This window comes from Esox lucius, chromosome 4, assembly GCF_011004845.1.
Source record: "Esox lucius isolate fEsoLuc1 chromosome 4, fEsoLuc1.pri, whole genome shotgun sequence".
Lineage (NCBI taxonomy): Eukaryota > Metazoa > Chordata > Actinopteri > Esociformes > Esocidae > Esox > Esox lucius.
The window spans coordinates 16,179,347-16,195,636 of NC_047572.1; the positions used below are offsets into that span (position 1 = coordinate 16,179,347).

Sequence of the window (16,290 nt, forward strand, 5' to 3'; positions counted from 1 at the left end):
CACAGGCAAGCAAAGGTACGTATAGTAACAAAATACTGCATGGATACAGACACACACACCCATGATTTTTCACACACTTACACACATGCATGAGGTGTTGTTCGCGCTGTGAGACAGCCGTAGTGTTTTGGATAATGGTTGTTTTTCTTTTTACACATTTCTTAGGAAGATTTTGGAAATGCAACAAAAGTGCATATGTCTTTCACTCTAAATGAGCTACTGAATAAATGGGAGCTGGATTCTGTCCTAAAGTTCTGTCATTAGAATATTTAGTGTGAAGAACTCAGTTGAATACCATGTACCATGGAAGATTCCCCTGACTACGATATGTTGTGAAAGACTCCCCTGACTACGACACGATGTGAAGGACTCCCCTGACTATGATATGATGTGAAGGACTCCCCTGACTATGATATGATGTGAAGGACTCCCCTGACTACGATATGATGTGAAGGACTCCCCTGACTACGATATGATGTGAAGGACTCCCCTGACTACGATATGATGTGAAGGACTCCCCTGACTACGATATGATGTGAAGGACTCCCCTGACTATGATATGATGTGAAGGACTCGCCTGACTACGACATGATGTGAAGGACTCCCCTGACTACAATATGATGTGAAGGACTCCCCTGACTACGACACGATGTGAGGACTCCCCTGACTACAACATGATGTGAAGGACTCCCCTGACTACGATATGATGTGAAGGACTCCCCTGACTACAATATGATGTGAAGGACTCCCCTGACTACAACATGATGTGAAGGACTCTCCTGACTACAATATGATGTGAAGGACTCCCCTGACTACAACATAATGTGAAGGACTCTCCTGACTACAATATGATGTGAAGGACTCCCCTGACTACAATATGATGTGAAGGACTCCCCTGACTACAATATGATGTGAAGGACTCCCCTGACTACGATATGATGTGAAGGACTCCCCTGACTACAATATGATGTGAAGGACTCCCCTGACTACGATATGTTGTGAAGGACTCCCCTGACTACAACATGATGTGAAGGACTCCCCTGACTACAACATGATGTGAAGGACTCGCCTGACTACGATATGATGTGAAGGACTTGCCTGACTACGATATGATGTGAAGGACTCCCCTGACTACGATATGATGTGAAGGACTCCCCTGACTACGATATGATGTGAAGGACTCCCCTGACTACGATATGATGTGAAGGACTCCCCTGACTACGACATGATGTGAAGGACTCCCCTGACTACGACATAATGTGAAGGACTCGCCTGACTACGATATGATGTGAAGGACTCCCCTGACTACGATATGATGTGAAGGACCCCCATGACTATGTAGTGCTGTGAACTAATCCGCACTATGATGTACTGTAAAGGACTTCCCTGACTCAAATGTACTGTGAAGGACTCCCATTACTTAGATGTACTGTGAAGGACTCCCATTACTTAGATGTACTGTGAAGGACTCCCCTGACTAGGATGTACTGTAAAGGACTCCCATTACTTAGATGTAATGTGAAGGACTCCAATGACATAGATGTACTGTGAAAGACTCCAATGACTTAAATGCAGTGTAAAAGACTCCCATGACTTAGATGCACTGTGAATGACTCCCCTGTCTAGAATGTACTGTGTCAGTTATTCTGCTAGACTCAATTGGTCAGTTGATAGCCTTACCATACAATTGAAAATTGACTGATTATCAAATGAGCTACATTAGCTTGTTGTCTATAGCTCATAGCTAGAAAACAAGCTAGCTTATTTAAGGATAGCCATGTGGTTTCAACATTATCTATGTCTTCAACTAGCTTATGTGATTACTTTTATCCTTTTCTTGACACATCTCACAGGGCGAACTACAACACCTTCTCAGGTCTGCAGAAGTGCTCATTGCCTCCTCCCCTCCATCAAGGTCCTACATCACCCCTTGGGCAGGGAAGCACATAGGAAAGTCCATCTCTGACCCCTCCCATCCCTGTTACCCCCTGTTCCAAAAAATGATTCTCTGGCAGCAAGGCAGTACATTACATCCAGCCACCTGAACAGATTATTTCCCGGTACTATGGCCCTTAGCAACTGGCCATCTGTCCCTCAGAGACTATTAGGACTATGCTCACCACATTAAGACACCTCCCAACTGTCAACAAAATAGTTGCACTGTTCTACATTCAAACTGATACAATATTGCACATTAATCATGTGTAGATTTTGTGTACTCTCTACCCCTAGCAACACCAATAGTGAAACTCTGAGAATGTGTGAAGTATATTTATGCCATTCAGTAGATGTGACTTTTTATTTGGGGACTGTGACTGCAGACTCAGATTTCTCTCACCAGACGGTTTAGTTTCAGGTGATATGGTTTGGGCATGGCAGTGTGCCCTGTCAAAGTGACCTCCAGACAGGCCTGCCAATCCCTTCCCTCTACCCCAAGGATAGGCCCTTGTGTCTGGGCACAGGGAGAGGAGAAGCTGGGTAGTCTGGCTGGAGTTCCTGGAGCCAGAGTCTGAGCCAACTGAGAAACACCAATACTACTGCCAGTACTTATCCTAGTTCTCATTACAACCAGCTTTGTTTTTTTTACACTTTACCCTGAGTGTGTGTGTGTGTGTGTGTGTGTGTGTGCGCGCGCACGCGTGGATGCTCTTTGAATAGTCTGGACAGGTTGGAGAGGTGAAGATTGATCATCCAGAAATATCCCAGTGCAAAGCTGGCAGAGCTAAAACAGGAGAGGAGATAGGAGAAACTGAGAGAGGAGGTGATGGAAGGAGATTGTTTCAGGGGAGAAACAGGAATAGCGGATAAGGATAGAAATAATGGTGGGGTCAGAGACAGACAGAGAGGTGTGGGGAGATAGATTGAGATTGTGTGGACTGAGATTGAAGGGAGATGGAATGTGTTACTGTTTGTGTGTGTGTGTGGGTGTGTGTATGTTTGTGTACAGCACATAGTTAAATTTCCAATCCAAAAACCCTGTTAGCCAGCTGATGCCAGCTTCAATCTCTCATCTCCCCACTCCCCAATTTCTGTCTTGGAGCTCTCTAGGAGATCACTGAGAGGGTTACATAAACTTGATTTAACAAGGGATAGATAGACAGGAGAGGCCATTCACGCATGAGTGCAGATAGAGCGTCTTTGGAATGCGTTGAGGCCCCCATCCACATTTCATTGTGTTCTAGACTTCATTTTTAATTGTGTTCTAAACTCAATGTATGATTGAGATATATAGACTCAATTTATAACTGATTAATGTATCTACTATGTACTTCCAATCATATGAAAACATGCTACATTAACCCATCGTGCATTTTTAGATTAAAATAATGCAGGGGAAAGAGATATGAATACCCAACAAAAAAGAAGAGAGCTAGCAACACAAAACAGCTACACAAATGAACAATTATTTATAAAGTGAATAATAATTGAAATCACATGGCTGTAATACAGGAAGTTCCAGTACTCCGTCAGTGTGCAGGGTTACCTGGTAATGGATGTTTCTACATAGGTTTGGGGTGTCTAGGCAACAGCACAGATAATGAACAGTAACAGCAAAGTGGGAAAGTATGTATGCCCAATGAACGGAGAAGCAGAGAGGCGGACGAGAGAGCCGTGCAGAAAGTACCTGAACTATGAATGATGACAATGGTTATGTTTGGATGCTGTATTTATTTCTCCGACATTCATACAGACCTGCAGATCCATGCCCATCGAATGTGATCAAACACTGGATTCAAGTGTCTACTACATAATGTAGCATCTGACCTTGTTATATATCAGATCAGATTTTGGGTGATCTTAATGTGAACATCCTACGTAAAGTGTGGCTATTTTGTTTAAATGTAATTCGGGACTGCCGATTGGGGCGTTAGCCATTTGATCTTGTTCCACAGGTTCCTGCCGTTTGTAGACTTGAGGCGCTGATCCGTCTGTTAGCGTCCACCTCTGAGGCGCTGATCCGTCTGTTAGCGTCCACCTCTGAGGCGCTGATCCGTCTGTTAGCGTCCACCTCTGAGGGGCTGATCCGTCTGTTAGCGTCCACCTCTGAGGCGCTGATCCGTCTGTTAGCGTCCACCTCTGAGGCGCTGATCCGTCTGTTAGCGTCCACCTCTGAGGCGCTGATCCGTCTGTTAGCGTCCACCTCTGAGGCGCTGATCCGTCTGTTAGCGTCCACCTCTGAGGCGCTGATCCGTCTGTTAGCGTCCACCTCTGAGGCGCTGATCCGTCTGTTAGCGTCCACCTCTGAGGCGCTGATCCGTCTGTTAGCGTCCACCTCTGAGGCGCTGATCCGTCTGTTAGCGTCCACCTCTGAGGCGCTGATCCGTCTGTTAGCGTCCACCTCTGAGGCGCTGATCCGTCTGTTAGCGTCCACCTCTGAGGCGCTGATCCGTCTGTTAGCGTCCACCTCTGAGGCGCTGATCCGTCTGTTAGCGTCCACCTCTGAGGCGCTGATCCGTCTGTTAGCGTCCACCTCTGAGGCGCTGATCCGTCTGTTAGCGTCCACCTCTGAGGCGCTGATCCGTCTGTTAGCGTCCACCTCTGAGGCGCCTGGAGATTGAGGGCAGTTCAACGTATGTAGCGAGTCATGATGCAGTCGTTCAAAACTCTTTCCGTGATGGAGCTGTGGAACCTTTTGGGTCTTCTTAGGCGGAAGTCGGTCAAAACTCTTTCCGTGATGGAGCTGCGGAACCTTTTGGGTCTTCTTAGGGGGAAGAGGCTCTGATTTGGTTTCTTCACATCTGTCTGCGTGTGTGTGGACCTTGGCAATCCCTTATTGATATTAACGCCAGGGAATTTGAAGTTGTTCATCCACTCCTTTGTTCCGCGGATGTTTGCAGAAAGACTGTTGTTCTGGCCCTACACTGCCCGGTCCCTGACCTCCTCCCTGTATGCTGTACACGTCATCATCTGGGATCAGGCCTGACCCGGTCCTGTTGTCCGACGTGGCGAAGGCTTTGGAGTCGTGCGTAGGGACATCAGGAGGGGACTCGGCACATACCTCTGAGGAGCCTCAGTCTTGAGGATCAGCGTTAAGGATGAGATAGACCAGGGAAAGAAAGACAGACAGAGAGGAAAGACCTGGACAATTAACATAAGGGCAAAGAGCATGCTGGGTAATTAGCAGGAAATGAACGCTCTAACTCCACACTCACACACACAACCATACGCATGGCGGTCTAGGTATATAAAAAATAAATCGATGTCAATCAATTTTCCTGACCAAGATCACAAGCTTTTCTTTTGCCTTCATAATCATTCCTGTCAACTGACAAGCACACCTCCTTTACTGGTGTGGCAGTGGATCTTGCTTACATAAAACGCAAATCAATTGAATCTCTCTCTCTCTCTCTCTCTCTCTCTCTCCCTCCCTCCACCCACACACACTGCAAAACGTGGGTAATTAATTTGCTTTAGTCACCCCTGTCAGGGTTCGTATTCAAGTCTGTTCAAATGAGTTGGCAGCATTATACTATATGCCTTGACTTTGTTTCACACCCTGGTGTGTGTGTGTACTGTATGTGTGTACTGTATGTGTGCATGCGTATGTGTGTAAATGCATTTTGGTGCTACATGCGTTGGAGAAGGCTTGGAGACAGGCCCACTGGAGTCATTTTAGATGCTAACCTCTACTCCCAGTCAGTGGTATGAATCTGGGGGATGCTAGATTGTTCCTACATACAGGTATACTGTAGCTCCCTGCCGCTTTTTCTACGCTTTTCTCTCTCCACTTTTACCTCTCCTCTACTTCTTCATTTCTTTCTCTCCCTCTGTCACTCTCTCTCTCTTTGCATACCAGATTAGTCAATTTAGAGGTGGAGGAGGGGGAGAGGCAAGGGGGATGAAGCAAAAGGCAGAAGAGAGAGGATATAATAACAGATGAGGAAGGGAGGAGAGGACAGAATTGTACAGTGTGTGTGGCACCAATCCGCCAATCACAGAGGATGAAATGGGAAGATAGAGAATGACAGAGTCATAGAAGAATGGAAGGAGGATAAAAGCTTACCGTTGATCCCTGACCAAGCCTTTCAAAGAAGCACACATCACCTGCAGAAAACCACAATTACCCCCACCACACACTCACACACACTCACACACACACACACAAGTCTTTGTCATGTCTGATCACCTGGAGGACTGTAGTGAATGTGTGTGTTTGGGATGAAGGACGCATGTTTGACGCTTTGTGACAGTGTGTGTCCTTAAGACCTTTCTTTCATTGAGTCGTTTTTTCCTCCGAGTGCTCTTGAGAGAGGAAGGAGTGGGAGAGAAGAGAGGTATTGTGGGAGGGGGAGGGAGCGAGGAGGGAGCGAGGAGGAGTAGAAGAGAGGTAGAAGCGATAAGAAGAGAGGAGGTTTCTAGGTGAGCAGGTGCAGTGGTAACTGAGGATAATAGAGAATGAGAGTGGAGGATGATGGGTAAAATCCTTCTCTGATCCGCTCCCTTAGCTCTGACCTCGATGGGGCACAGAGGAGTGGAGAGGGGGATGAGACCTAACCTTCACAAGGAAGAGAGAAAGAGAGAGAGATATAGAAGGAGAGCAGTGAGGTTAAGAGAGACCTTGAGTTGGAACAGTCATGATAGGATCCCTCATCAGACCAAGAATATAGAAACGAACACGCTAGAAAGGTTTCATTAAAGTTTCATTAAAGGGGCAATTGGCTCAAGGCTGAATGTGTGCGTGGGTGTGTGCAAGAGGAACCAACAGAGAGTCTTGTCAATGTATCCCAGGCTCTTTCTTGATGTCTTTTCCGAAGTTTCTTTATGTTCTCACTCTGTATGGTTTGAGCATCTGTGTGGACAATGTCCGGCTAATGAAAACAAAATGCCCTTTCTGTCTTTCTCTCTTTTCCAAATTCTGTCTCTCTCTACAGACACTTCCTGTTTAAGACATCATCGGGGACAACCCCTCTCTTCAGTAGCTCCTCCCCTGGTTACCCTCTGACCTCTGGGACAGTTTATTCTCCACCTCCTCGCCTATTACCCAGGAACACCTTCTCCCGCTCTGCCTTCAAGCTCAAGAAGCCGTCCAAGTACTGCAGCTGGAAATGTGCTGCCGTTTCGGCCATCACTGCTGCTGGACTGTTGGCTATACTGCTGTCTTACTTCATAGGTATGTTGAGTGTACACACACACACACACACACAGAAACACACTTTAATATATTAATGTTTGCTTCCATGCTCACTTGTGGGAACTAGAATGTTGATCAATTTCAGATCAATCTGGTTTGATTGTGGATTATCAACAACAGCAGTTGTGTTGCCTGAAGCCCAGTTTACACTTGCATCCGGGAGTCTGATTTGATTCAACTGCCCGTGTGACTGTTTGGCCGGCTGGCTGGGTGTCTGTTTGACAGCTTAGCTGGCTGTCTGACTGTCTGGTTGTCTGTCTCTCTGACTGGCTGGCTGGCCCGGTCCTGGGTGAATTGTTTGTGGGAGTGTGCCACTTAGTTTCTGTCAAAGCCCACAGTCACAGCATGGGGCAAGGACACATCCACAGTTTTAGGAACATATAAAGAATTCGGCCGTACCAAGACTCAGCAGGGCGTGGAGCCATTATCACTGATTTGGGAACAGTTTAAAGGATCGACATCTCTCCAGCAGAGCAATGGAAGCAGTCTAAAGAAAAGAGAAGAAGACCAGAATAGAAGCCTCTTACTGAGTTCACTTACTGAGAAAAGATGGAGAGTGGGAGAAAGACAGGGAGAGAGGGAGAGGAGGAGGGAGATGGAGGCAGGGGAGCAGGGGAGAGAGTATGAGGGTGGGCAAGAGGGAGAAGGAGAACAACAGGGCGGAGCAAGAAAGATAGGGAAATTGAGAGTGGGGGATCATGAGAGAAAGGGAGAGGGAGGGATAGGGCAGCCAGAATCTAAGAAATGGAGGTTATGAGCGAGTGTGTATCTTGTGGTCATTGATGTTAACACCAGGTGGCCATATTGTGATAGGTTCTCTGCTTTATATCCCAACTCACTTTCCCTGTCTGTCTCTATTCATCTCTCTGTCTGTCTTTATTAATCTCTGTCTCTATTCATCTCTCTGTCTGTCTCTATTTAGCTCTCTGTCTGTCTCTATTCATCTCTCTGTCTGTCTTTATTCATCTCTCTGTCTGTCTCTATTCATCTCTCTGTCTGTCTCTATTTAGCTCTCTGTCTGTCTCTATTCATCTCTCTGTCTGTCTTTTTTCATCTCTCTGTCTGTCTCTATTCATCTCTCTGTCTGTCTCTATTCATCTCAGTCTGTCTCTATTCATCTCTCTGTCTGTCTCTATTCATCTCTCTGTCTGTCTCTATTAATCTCTGTCTGTCTCTATTAATCTCTGTCTCTATTCATCTCTGTCTGTCTCTATTCATCTCTCTGTCTCTCTCTTCATCTCTGTCTGTCTCTATTCATCTCTGTCTGTCTTTATTCATCTCTCTGTCCATCTCTATTCATCTCTGTCTGTCTCTATTCATCTTTGTCTGTCTCTATTCATCTCTCTGTCTGTCTCTATTCATCTCTGTCTGTCTCTATTCATCTCTCTGTCTGTTTCTCTGTGCATCTCTCTGTCTCTCTCTTTTTATGTATATGCATATATCTGTGCCTATATCATAAAGCTTCTGTGTGTGTGTGTGTGTGTGTGTGTGTGTGTGTGTGTGTGTGTGTGTGTGTGTGTGTGTGTGTGTGTGTGTGTGTGTGTGTGTGTGTGTGGGATTGATTGTGTGCATGCAAGATTGAGTGGTGAGGTAGAGGCGATAGGAAGTTTCCAGAGTCGGCCATAGGCAGATGTGTTGAGGCCTTTATTGCCCCGTTACCCAGGAGACCAGAGTCAACAGATGGGGGAGTCGCAGGAAATGTCAAAATCAGCAGAAAAAACCCCTCCCTGCTCCAACATACATAATTTATACAGTTTATTTACATCCATAGGCCTGTGTGTTGGTGTGTGTTTGTCCTCCAAAGCAGATCAAATTCCTCTCCTAGGGGGCACCTTTCCGGCACAGTCACAGTTAGCATATGCTTTTATTCAAAGTGACTCACGGAACATGAGACATTTACAGCATCTCATACATTAGAATGTAGTTGGTGACCTGTTCCATGAGGGACTCAGCTGTTTCCAGCAGCGTGGTTATGCCACCACCTTCAGCCTCACCGTGAAGTTGAGTAGTGGAGAGGTTAGTGTTCACCAGAGGAGAGTTGTTAGTGCAGAGTGTGGGTTTCAACGTGTGTGTGTCTGTCTGTACACGTGTGCTTGTGTGTGTGTGTTGGTGCGTCTGTGTGTTCAGTACTGCCAGCACCTAGAGCCATGAAATGTGAAGAGGACCCCTCTGAGATGTCCAGTATGGAGTGGCTCATAAATTACAGCATGACATATGTGTCAGAGCAGCACTTTTACATTCGCACTGTGTGCACGTATATTTGTGTTGGCATGGCTGTGTGTGTGTGTGTATGTGTGTGTGTGTGTGTGTGTGTGCGTGTGTAGAATGTTGTGTAGCGTGTGTATTGTGTTGTGTTTTTTTAGTAGTGTCTGTGTGGTGTGTAATGTGAGTTTGGTGTATTGTGTTGTGTCTTTGTGGTGTGTGTGTGTGTAGCATGTGTAATGTGTGTTGTGTGTTTATTATATATTGTGTAGTGTGCATTTGGAGTTTGAGCCCTTCAATTGTCCTCTTGCTCTTTCTTTCTTCCCCTGCTGCTTTATTTCAAGAGCTCACCTGTTTTCCTTCTCAAAGGCAGTGCTCTGACATCATTAATCACACAATAAAAGAATGTCCATTCTTTTGATGTGTAGAGGGTACTGTACATCAAAGTTAGTCTTGAAGTATTTGGTGGTCCGTGTTTGCAGAATTTGTACACAATGCCTCAGTCAATATATTAATGTGTCCCAATGTCTCTGTTCGACAGCACTTGCATGGGAGGCTTTTTACCGACCAGTGTGGTCTCAGATTAGTGTTTCAGAGGACAGTAATGACACATTAATTATACCAATACACATCAATACACTGGTACCAAGATATTCTGTACACCTGGCTCTGAGGAGAAATAAACTGGTTCCAAGATAGACTGTACACCTGGCTCTGAGGAGAAATAAACTGGTTCCAAGATAGACTGTACACCTGGCTCTGAGGAGAAATAAACTTGTTCCAAGATAGACTGTACACCTGGCTCTGAGGAGAAATAAACTGGTACCAAGATTGACTGTACACCTCGCTCTGAGGAGAAATAAACTGGTACCAAGATTGACTATACACCTGGCTCTGAGGAGAAATAAACTGGTACCAAGATTAATTGTACATCTGGTTGTGAGAAGATGAACAATGTTTTGTTTGAAAATATGTTTTTATTTTGGGCTGCGCAGGATGCATTGTGGGAAATGGCCCTTTTCCAACATTTGATCTCACACAGTGACAGACTAACCCAACAAGATTGTTGTTTAATTACATATATCCTCATTGAGTCACAATAAATTATGAATGAGACTGATTGGACTGTGCCAGAATGAGTGACCTGAATCCTCGTACATCTGGCCATTTAGAAATAAGCATTTATGCCAGACTGGCTATTACGTCCCAGAATGAATTGATGAATGGAATAATGAATTGATGGATGGAGGTGGAGTGAAGAGGGCTAGGTCTTCATTCTTCCTTTCTCGGCCTGTAGATGGAGAGGCAGAGAGGAGGATAGGTAGTTGCTAGGAGACAGGTGAGAGCTACTTATATTGGGAAAGAGAGAGGAAAGGGGAGAGGGGTAAGGAAAGGCTGGTCATATCATATGTTCTGTACAAACAGAGTGGGGAGAGATGAAAGAGAAGAGAAGAACTGGAGAGAGGAAGGAGGAGGAGCGGGAGAGGAGAAGGGATGACTCCCTCTGATGAGCTCAAGGAAGGGAATAAGTAATGTCCCCTAATGTATCACTGAGAAACAACAGCAGCAGAGGGAGTTAGGAGGAGGTCTAGAGAACAGAGGGATAGAGATTGGGAGTTAGGAAGGGAGGTCTAAGAGATGAGTGAGGGAGTTAGGCAAAGGGGACCCTGAGAATTAGGAGGAGACAGAGAGTTAGTGGGAGAAGGCAGAAAGAGAGGCGGAGAGGATAGAGTTAAGGAGAGAGGAAAGAGAGATAGTTAGTAGGAGAAGACAGGTAGAGTTAGGAGGACATGGAGAAACTTTGGAGGAGAGGATTGAGAGAGAGGAAGAGGGAGGGAGCGAGGAGGAGAGGATCAAGGGCGGGAGAGCTAAGATGGGATTGTCTAAAGAGGATAGAGAGTGATAGAGAGGAATATGGAGGTGTACACACACCGACTCACAGTCGTGTCCTTGACTGCGGTGGAGGGAGGAAGTCAGCCAGCGGGGAGATTGTCATCCATCAGAGATGACGTCGGTCCCATGTGGAGAGAGACGTGGGGATTTAGCACACACACACACCATAACGTCCACACCCTTAGCCCCTCCCCCCACCCCGGGCCACCCGGGAATGTTGACAAAGAGAAAGTGAGAGGTCGAGAGGTCAAAGAGGGACGTTTGGAACGTGGTCATACACCCATGATAGTGCCCTGGAATCCCTAGCGCGCGCGTTTGGCGTACAGGACGTGGAGGTAGCATGGCCATAAGGAGCGGTGCGCGTGTGGTGGCAGCAGGGTCTAGTCGCGCCGCTGAAGGTTGTGATCTTACCAGGCGGTGGCCGTCTAAGAGAGGTCAAGCCACGGCCCGGGGGGCACCAGACCAGATGGCCAGGTGGGACAGACGGGTCACTCGATGTGTTAAGTCACAGTAGGAGCATCACACAGGATGTTCACTACAGTAGCTCAGTTATCCAATAGTGACCGGGACTTTTCTCTCTTGACTTTTCTGTCACTCCTGTATGTCCCTCTGGGAAGTGGAGTGGGGGGGGGGGGGGGTTCTGTTGTCTTGAAGTGGGAAAGAAAGTGTAAATGTTAAAGAGAGAGAAAGAGAGAAGAATATTTAGAGGTATTAGCGTCCAGGATGGGTCTAGTTCATAATGCTTGTTTTAGTTAGCCTACTTTAATGTCTGTGTTTCTTTCCTCATTGGCGCTGGTGTCACATCATTAGACCAATTACACCATGGGTATCCACTGGATGCTGAGAAACACATGCTAAATGGAGGCATAGAGGGTTATCATAGAGGATTATCTATTTCTCCCTCTGTCATTCTTTTTCATCTCTTTCTCTCTTTTTCTTTCTGCTATCTTTCTCTCCTTCACGCTCCTTCTTTTTCCTTAATGTCTTTTTTCTTCCTGTCATTATTTCTTCATTCTCTTTCTCTGTTCGTCTTTCCTTCTTCTCACTTACATATCAGATCAGATAGTAGATGACTTAATATCCTGGCTCTAACATGGATAGATGGATGGAATGAGAGGAGGGGAGGGGAGGGGAGGAGAGGGGAGGAGGTGAGGGGAGAGGGGAGGAGGGGAGGGGAGGTGAGAGGGGAGGAGGGGAGAGGAGAGGAGAGGAGAGGAGAGGAGGGGAGTGATAGAGGCAAGGAGAGGAGGAGCGGTGGAGAGGGTTACTTCAGGGCATAGCAGAGTAAGTTTGTGTGTGTGGGTGTGTGTGTGGGTGTGTGTGTGGGTGTGTTACAGTTCTCCTCTCCAGTTCTCTCTCTCTCTCTGTTTATCAGTAGAGGAAATGAGAATTCAGAAATGGGTACAAAGCCCAGATTCACATCTCACTGCATTTAGCTCATCTCAAACGTGTGCGCGCCTACACACACACACACACACACGCACTATTCGAGAGAACGTTTTTTGTGCCTCTGCTGAAGGCTGTGTGGCTCTGGTTAATATGATGGTTATATACCTGTCTGTACTCTTTGTAAGCAGAGTTCTCAGCAGCTCCTTTAACCTTTGTGTTACAGTCAATTACAGTTTAGTTGGGTCAGTTGGATAGGACTCTTCCCCAGGGAGTGGCAGTGTGTGTGTGTATGTGTGTGTGTATGTGTGGGATTATTAAGTGGTAATAAAAGCTGCTGCACACACACACACACACACACACACACACACGCACACACAAACTGTTCTGTATTACTAAACTAGTAGGGACACAAATACAAACAGTTAATATTCTCTAAACCTAACCATAACCTAATCCTAACTTTAACCTAACCCGAACCATTAATAACCTTTATAAATAAACTGAATCTAGCCCTAAATTTTACCAAAAACCTAACTACAAGTCAGAAAATCAAGTTTTTCCAACTGGGGACATCCCCACATGGTCCATTATTCATGTTTTACTTACAGTGTGTGGACGTCTGCAGATCTTTAGTCCCCACACACACACACACACCACACACACACCACACACACACCACACACACACCACACACACACCACACACACCACACACACACACCACACACACACACACCACACACACACACACACACACCACACACACACCACACACAAACTTGATGGAGGTTGAGGGTTTTGCTCCAATAGCAGATCTCATCTTTGTATGACCCTGGGGCACCACCTCCCTACTCCTCCCTCCGCCTCCGCCTCCTACCTCCTACCTCCAGTCCCACCAAAGTTTAATGATCTAGAGCAGCTTTGAAAGCCTCCCAATGCAGAATGTGACAGTGATGTTTTGTAGATTTGTGACTGAGTCATAACTGCGGCTCTCGTGTGGATTCTCAGTAAATTCAAGCTGTAGTTTATTGGTCACAGGAAGCAGGTTATAAACGGTACAGTGGAATGGGAATCTTACATGGGACATTGGTTTACTGATCAGCAATTTTGAAGATGTATGTATTGGACTGTGGAATAAATGAGACTCAGCGTCAAAAGACCTTTTAGAGGAGGAGGTGGAGAAGGATGGGGAGAAGGAGGAAGAGGGGAAGGAGGACGAGGTGGTGGAGGAGGAGGAAGAGGAGGGGACGGTGAGGAGGAGGAAGAGGAGGGGATGGTGAGGAGGAGGAAGAAGAGGGGACGGAGGGGAAGGTGGAAGAGGAGGAGGTGGGAGTTTTGGAGACCGGACTGAACTCATTCAACCAGAAGAATCCAACTGTACAATTAACACACACACTTATATTTGTCACCTCCCTGGGCCATTCCCATAATGCATATTAACTGTTCTAATTCAACACTAATTTAACAAGTCTGACCTCAATTAAACTGCTAACTGTACACTGAGACTTGTCCAGTCCACAATGGTGTGTTTGTCTATGTGGTGTGACCCTGTGTGTGTGTGTGTGTGTGTGTGGTCGGTAGGAGAACGCTACTTTTTAAAGTAATAGCCTCTTCCCATATCCCTGTAGTCCAATTAGGGAGTGTGTAATTGGCTGGTGCTTTCAGTTAGGGGCCGTGCTATTGGCTGGCCTGGTTTCATTAGTGAGGTGGCCTGGCTGGGGACAGACTGATAAAAAGAAAGATAGGGAGAGAGAGGGAGAGAGAGCGCGAATGTCACACATTCTGCCAAACACAAATGCAATTTTCACATCACATATGAGTACACAACATTACTGCTTCAAATGACATTCCAGCACAATACGCTCTGTGCCTGCTAAGCTTGTTCCGAAGCTCAGGACCCTGGGACTTTAGCCCTCCCTTTGACTTCCTGACGGGCAGACGCCAGGCGGTGACAACGGGCTACCTCACATCTTAGGGTCAGCGGAGCGCGTCATCCGCTGCCATCTTCCCTCCATGCAAGGCATCTTCCATACACGACGCCTGAGGAAAGCACAGAACATCGTCAAAGTTCACAGCCACCACTATGGTCTGTTCACACTGCTGCCGGAGCATCAGGGCACGTGGTTCCTGACTCAAAAACAGTTTTTTCCCTTAGTTTTTTCCCTATTGATCACATGAACATTTCAAATGCTTTGATGTCTTTCTATGTACATTCAGTGTACATAAGAATATTTTTATGTACCAGTCATAGGCTTATTACATTTATATTATATTTATAATATTCAATACTTCTACGCATATTGTTCATATTCCCCATTCTGCACTCTTTTGCTAGTTTACATTGCTATACTTTTGCATTACATAATCCTTAATTCTAACTGCTCAGATGTCATGTGCCATGTCGCAAGAATGTCATTGTTCAGAATGACGCTGTGTTGTTCGGTGCATTTGATAAATACAAAGACTTTGACTTTGAACAAAAACAGAAATGCAACATACTGGATTTACGAAGACTACTGTTACAGTTTAAATATGGAAATCCATGTACAGGTCTTTGTGACATTGTGTTATCATGCTGAAACCTGAGGTGGTGGATGGTGAATGACAGAGGATTTCATCACGACACCTCTGTGTTCTCACTGTCCAGTTCACCATACGTTATGCCTGCCCATACCATTACCCCTCCGCCACCATGGGCCACTCTGTTCACAGCGTTGACATCAGCAAATGGATCTCAAACAGGACACCTTATGACACCATACACACCCCCCGGGAACTGTGGAAGTCTGATGAGACCCTGGTGAGGGCCACAAGCCTGCATATGAGCCTCCGTGATACTCTGACAGGCTGTGAAAAAGAAAATTCACAATCAAAGAAAATTCTTTGATTGTGAAAACCCTCCATTTCATCAGCTGTCTGGCTGTCTGGTCCCAGACGATCCGGTTGGATGTGCTGCAAATTCTCTGAAACAATGTGGAATGTGGCTCATGGCTGAGACGTGAACATTCATTTCTATGCTAACAGCACTGGTGGACACTCCTGCTGTCTGCATGACAGTCAGTGCTCCCTGTAACCTCCACTCGAAACATCTGTGTCATTGTGTTGTTTGACGAAACTGCACATTTTGGAGCGGCCTTTTTTTGTCCACTGCACAAGGCACATCTGTGTAATTATCATCTTGTTTAATCAGCGTGACACACCTGTCAGATGGATGGATTATCTTGACAAAGAAGGAATGCTCACTAACAGGGACGGAAACTTGTAAATACATTTTCGGAGACTTAAGTTTATTTGTGCATACAGAATATTTCTGGGAAGTTTTTTATTTCATTAAACATGGAACTGGCTTTTATTTGTTGGGTTCATATTTTTATATTTTTATTTAGTGTACCCCGAAAAACTTCTTATATAAACACTAACAATTTGTCACCTCATCTAATGTCATAATACATAATCTCATTGAAAGATTCTTATATTCTTCTAATTTCTTACATTTCGTGGCAATCTTTTATGTCTCCCACATCAACCCTTTGTTTGGTTGCATTAGTGAAGTCATTTCCTGTTAGTATTGAAAATAGAAATGTCTGCTATCTGTTACTAAAGTAGTCATCGTTATTCATCCCGTTTAGTGCGTTAATTAACGTTTGTCTGTTTGCTTTCACTGCTTGCACCTTG

General features: G+C 45.7%; 1 protein-coding gene across 5 annotated transcripts in view; it reads left to right on the forward strand.

Annotated features, from left to right (window-relative positions):
* Window positions 1-16,290, forward strand: part of tenm2 (teneurin transmembrane protein 2) — a 167,902-nt gene that overhangs the window by 120,698 nt on the left and 30,914 nt on the right. For all 5 annotated transcript variants that reach the window (XM_034291908.1, XM_034291909.1, XM_034291912.1 and 2 more), the window contains one exon: window positions 6,873-7,111. In XM_034291908.1, coding sequence (XP_034147799.1) covers window positions 6,873-7,111 — 239 coding nt within the window. The remainder of the gene's footprint in view (window positions 1-6,872; window positions 7,112-16,290) is intronic.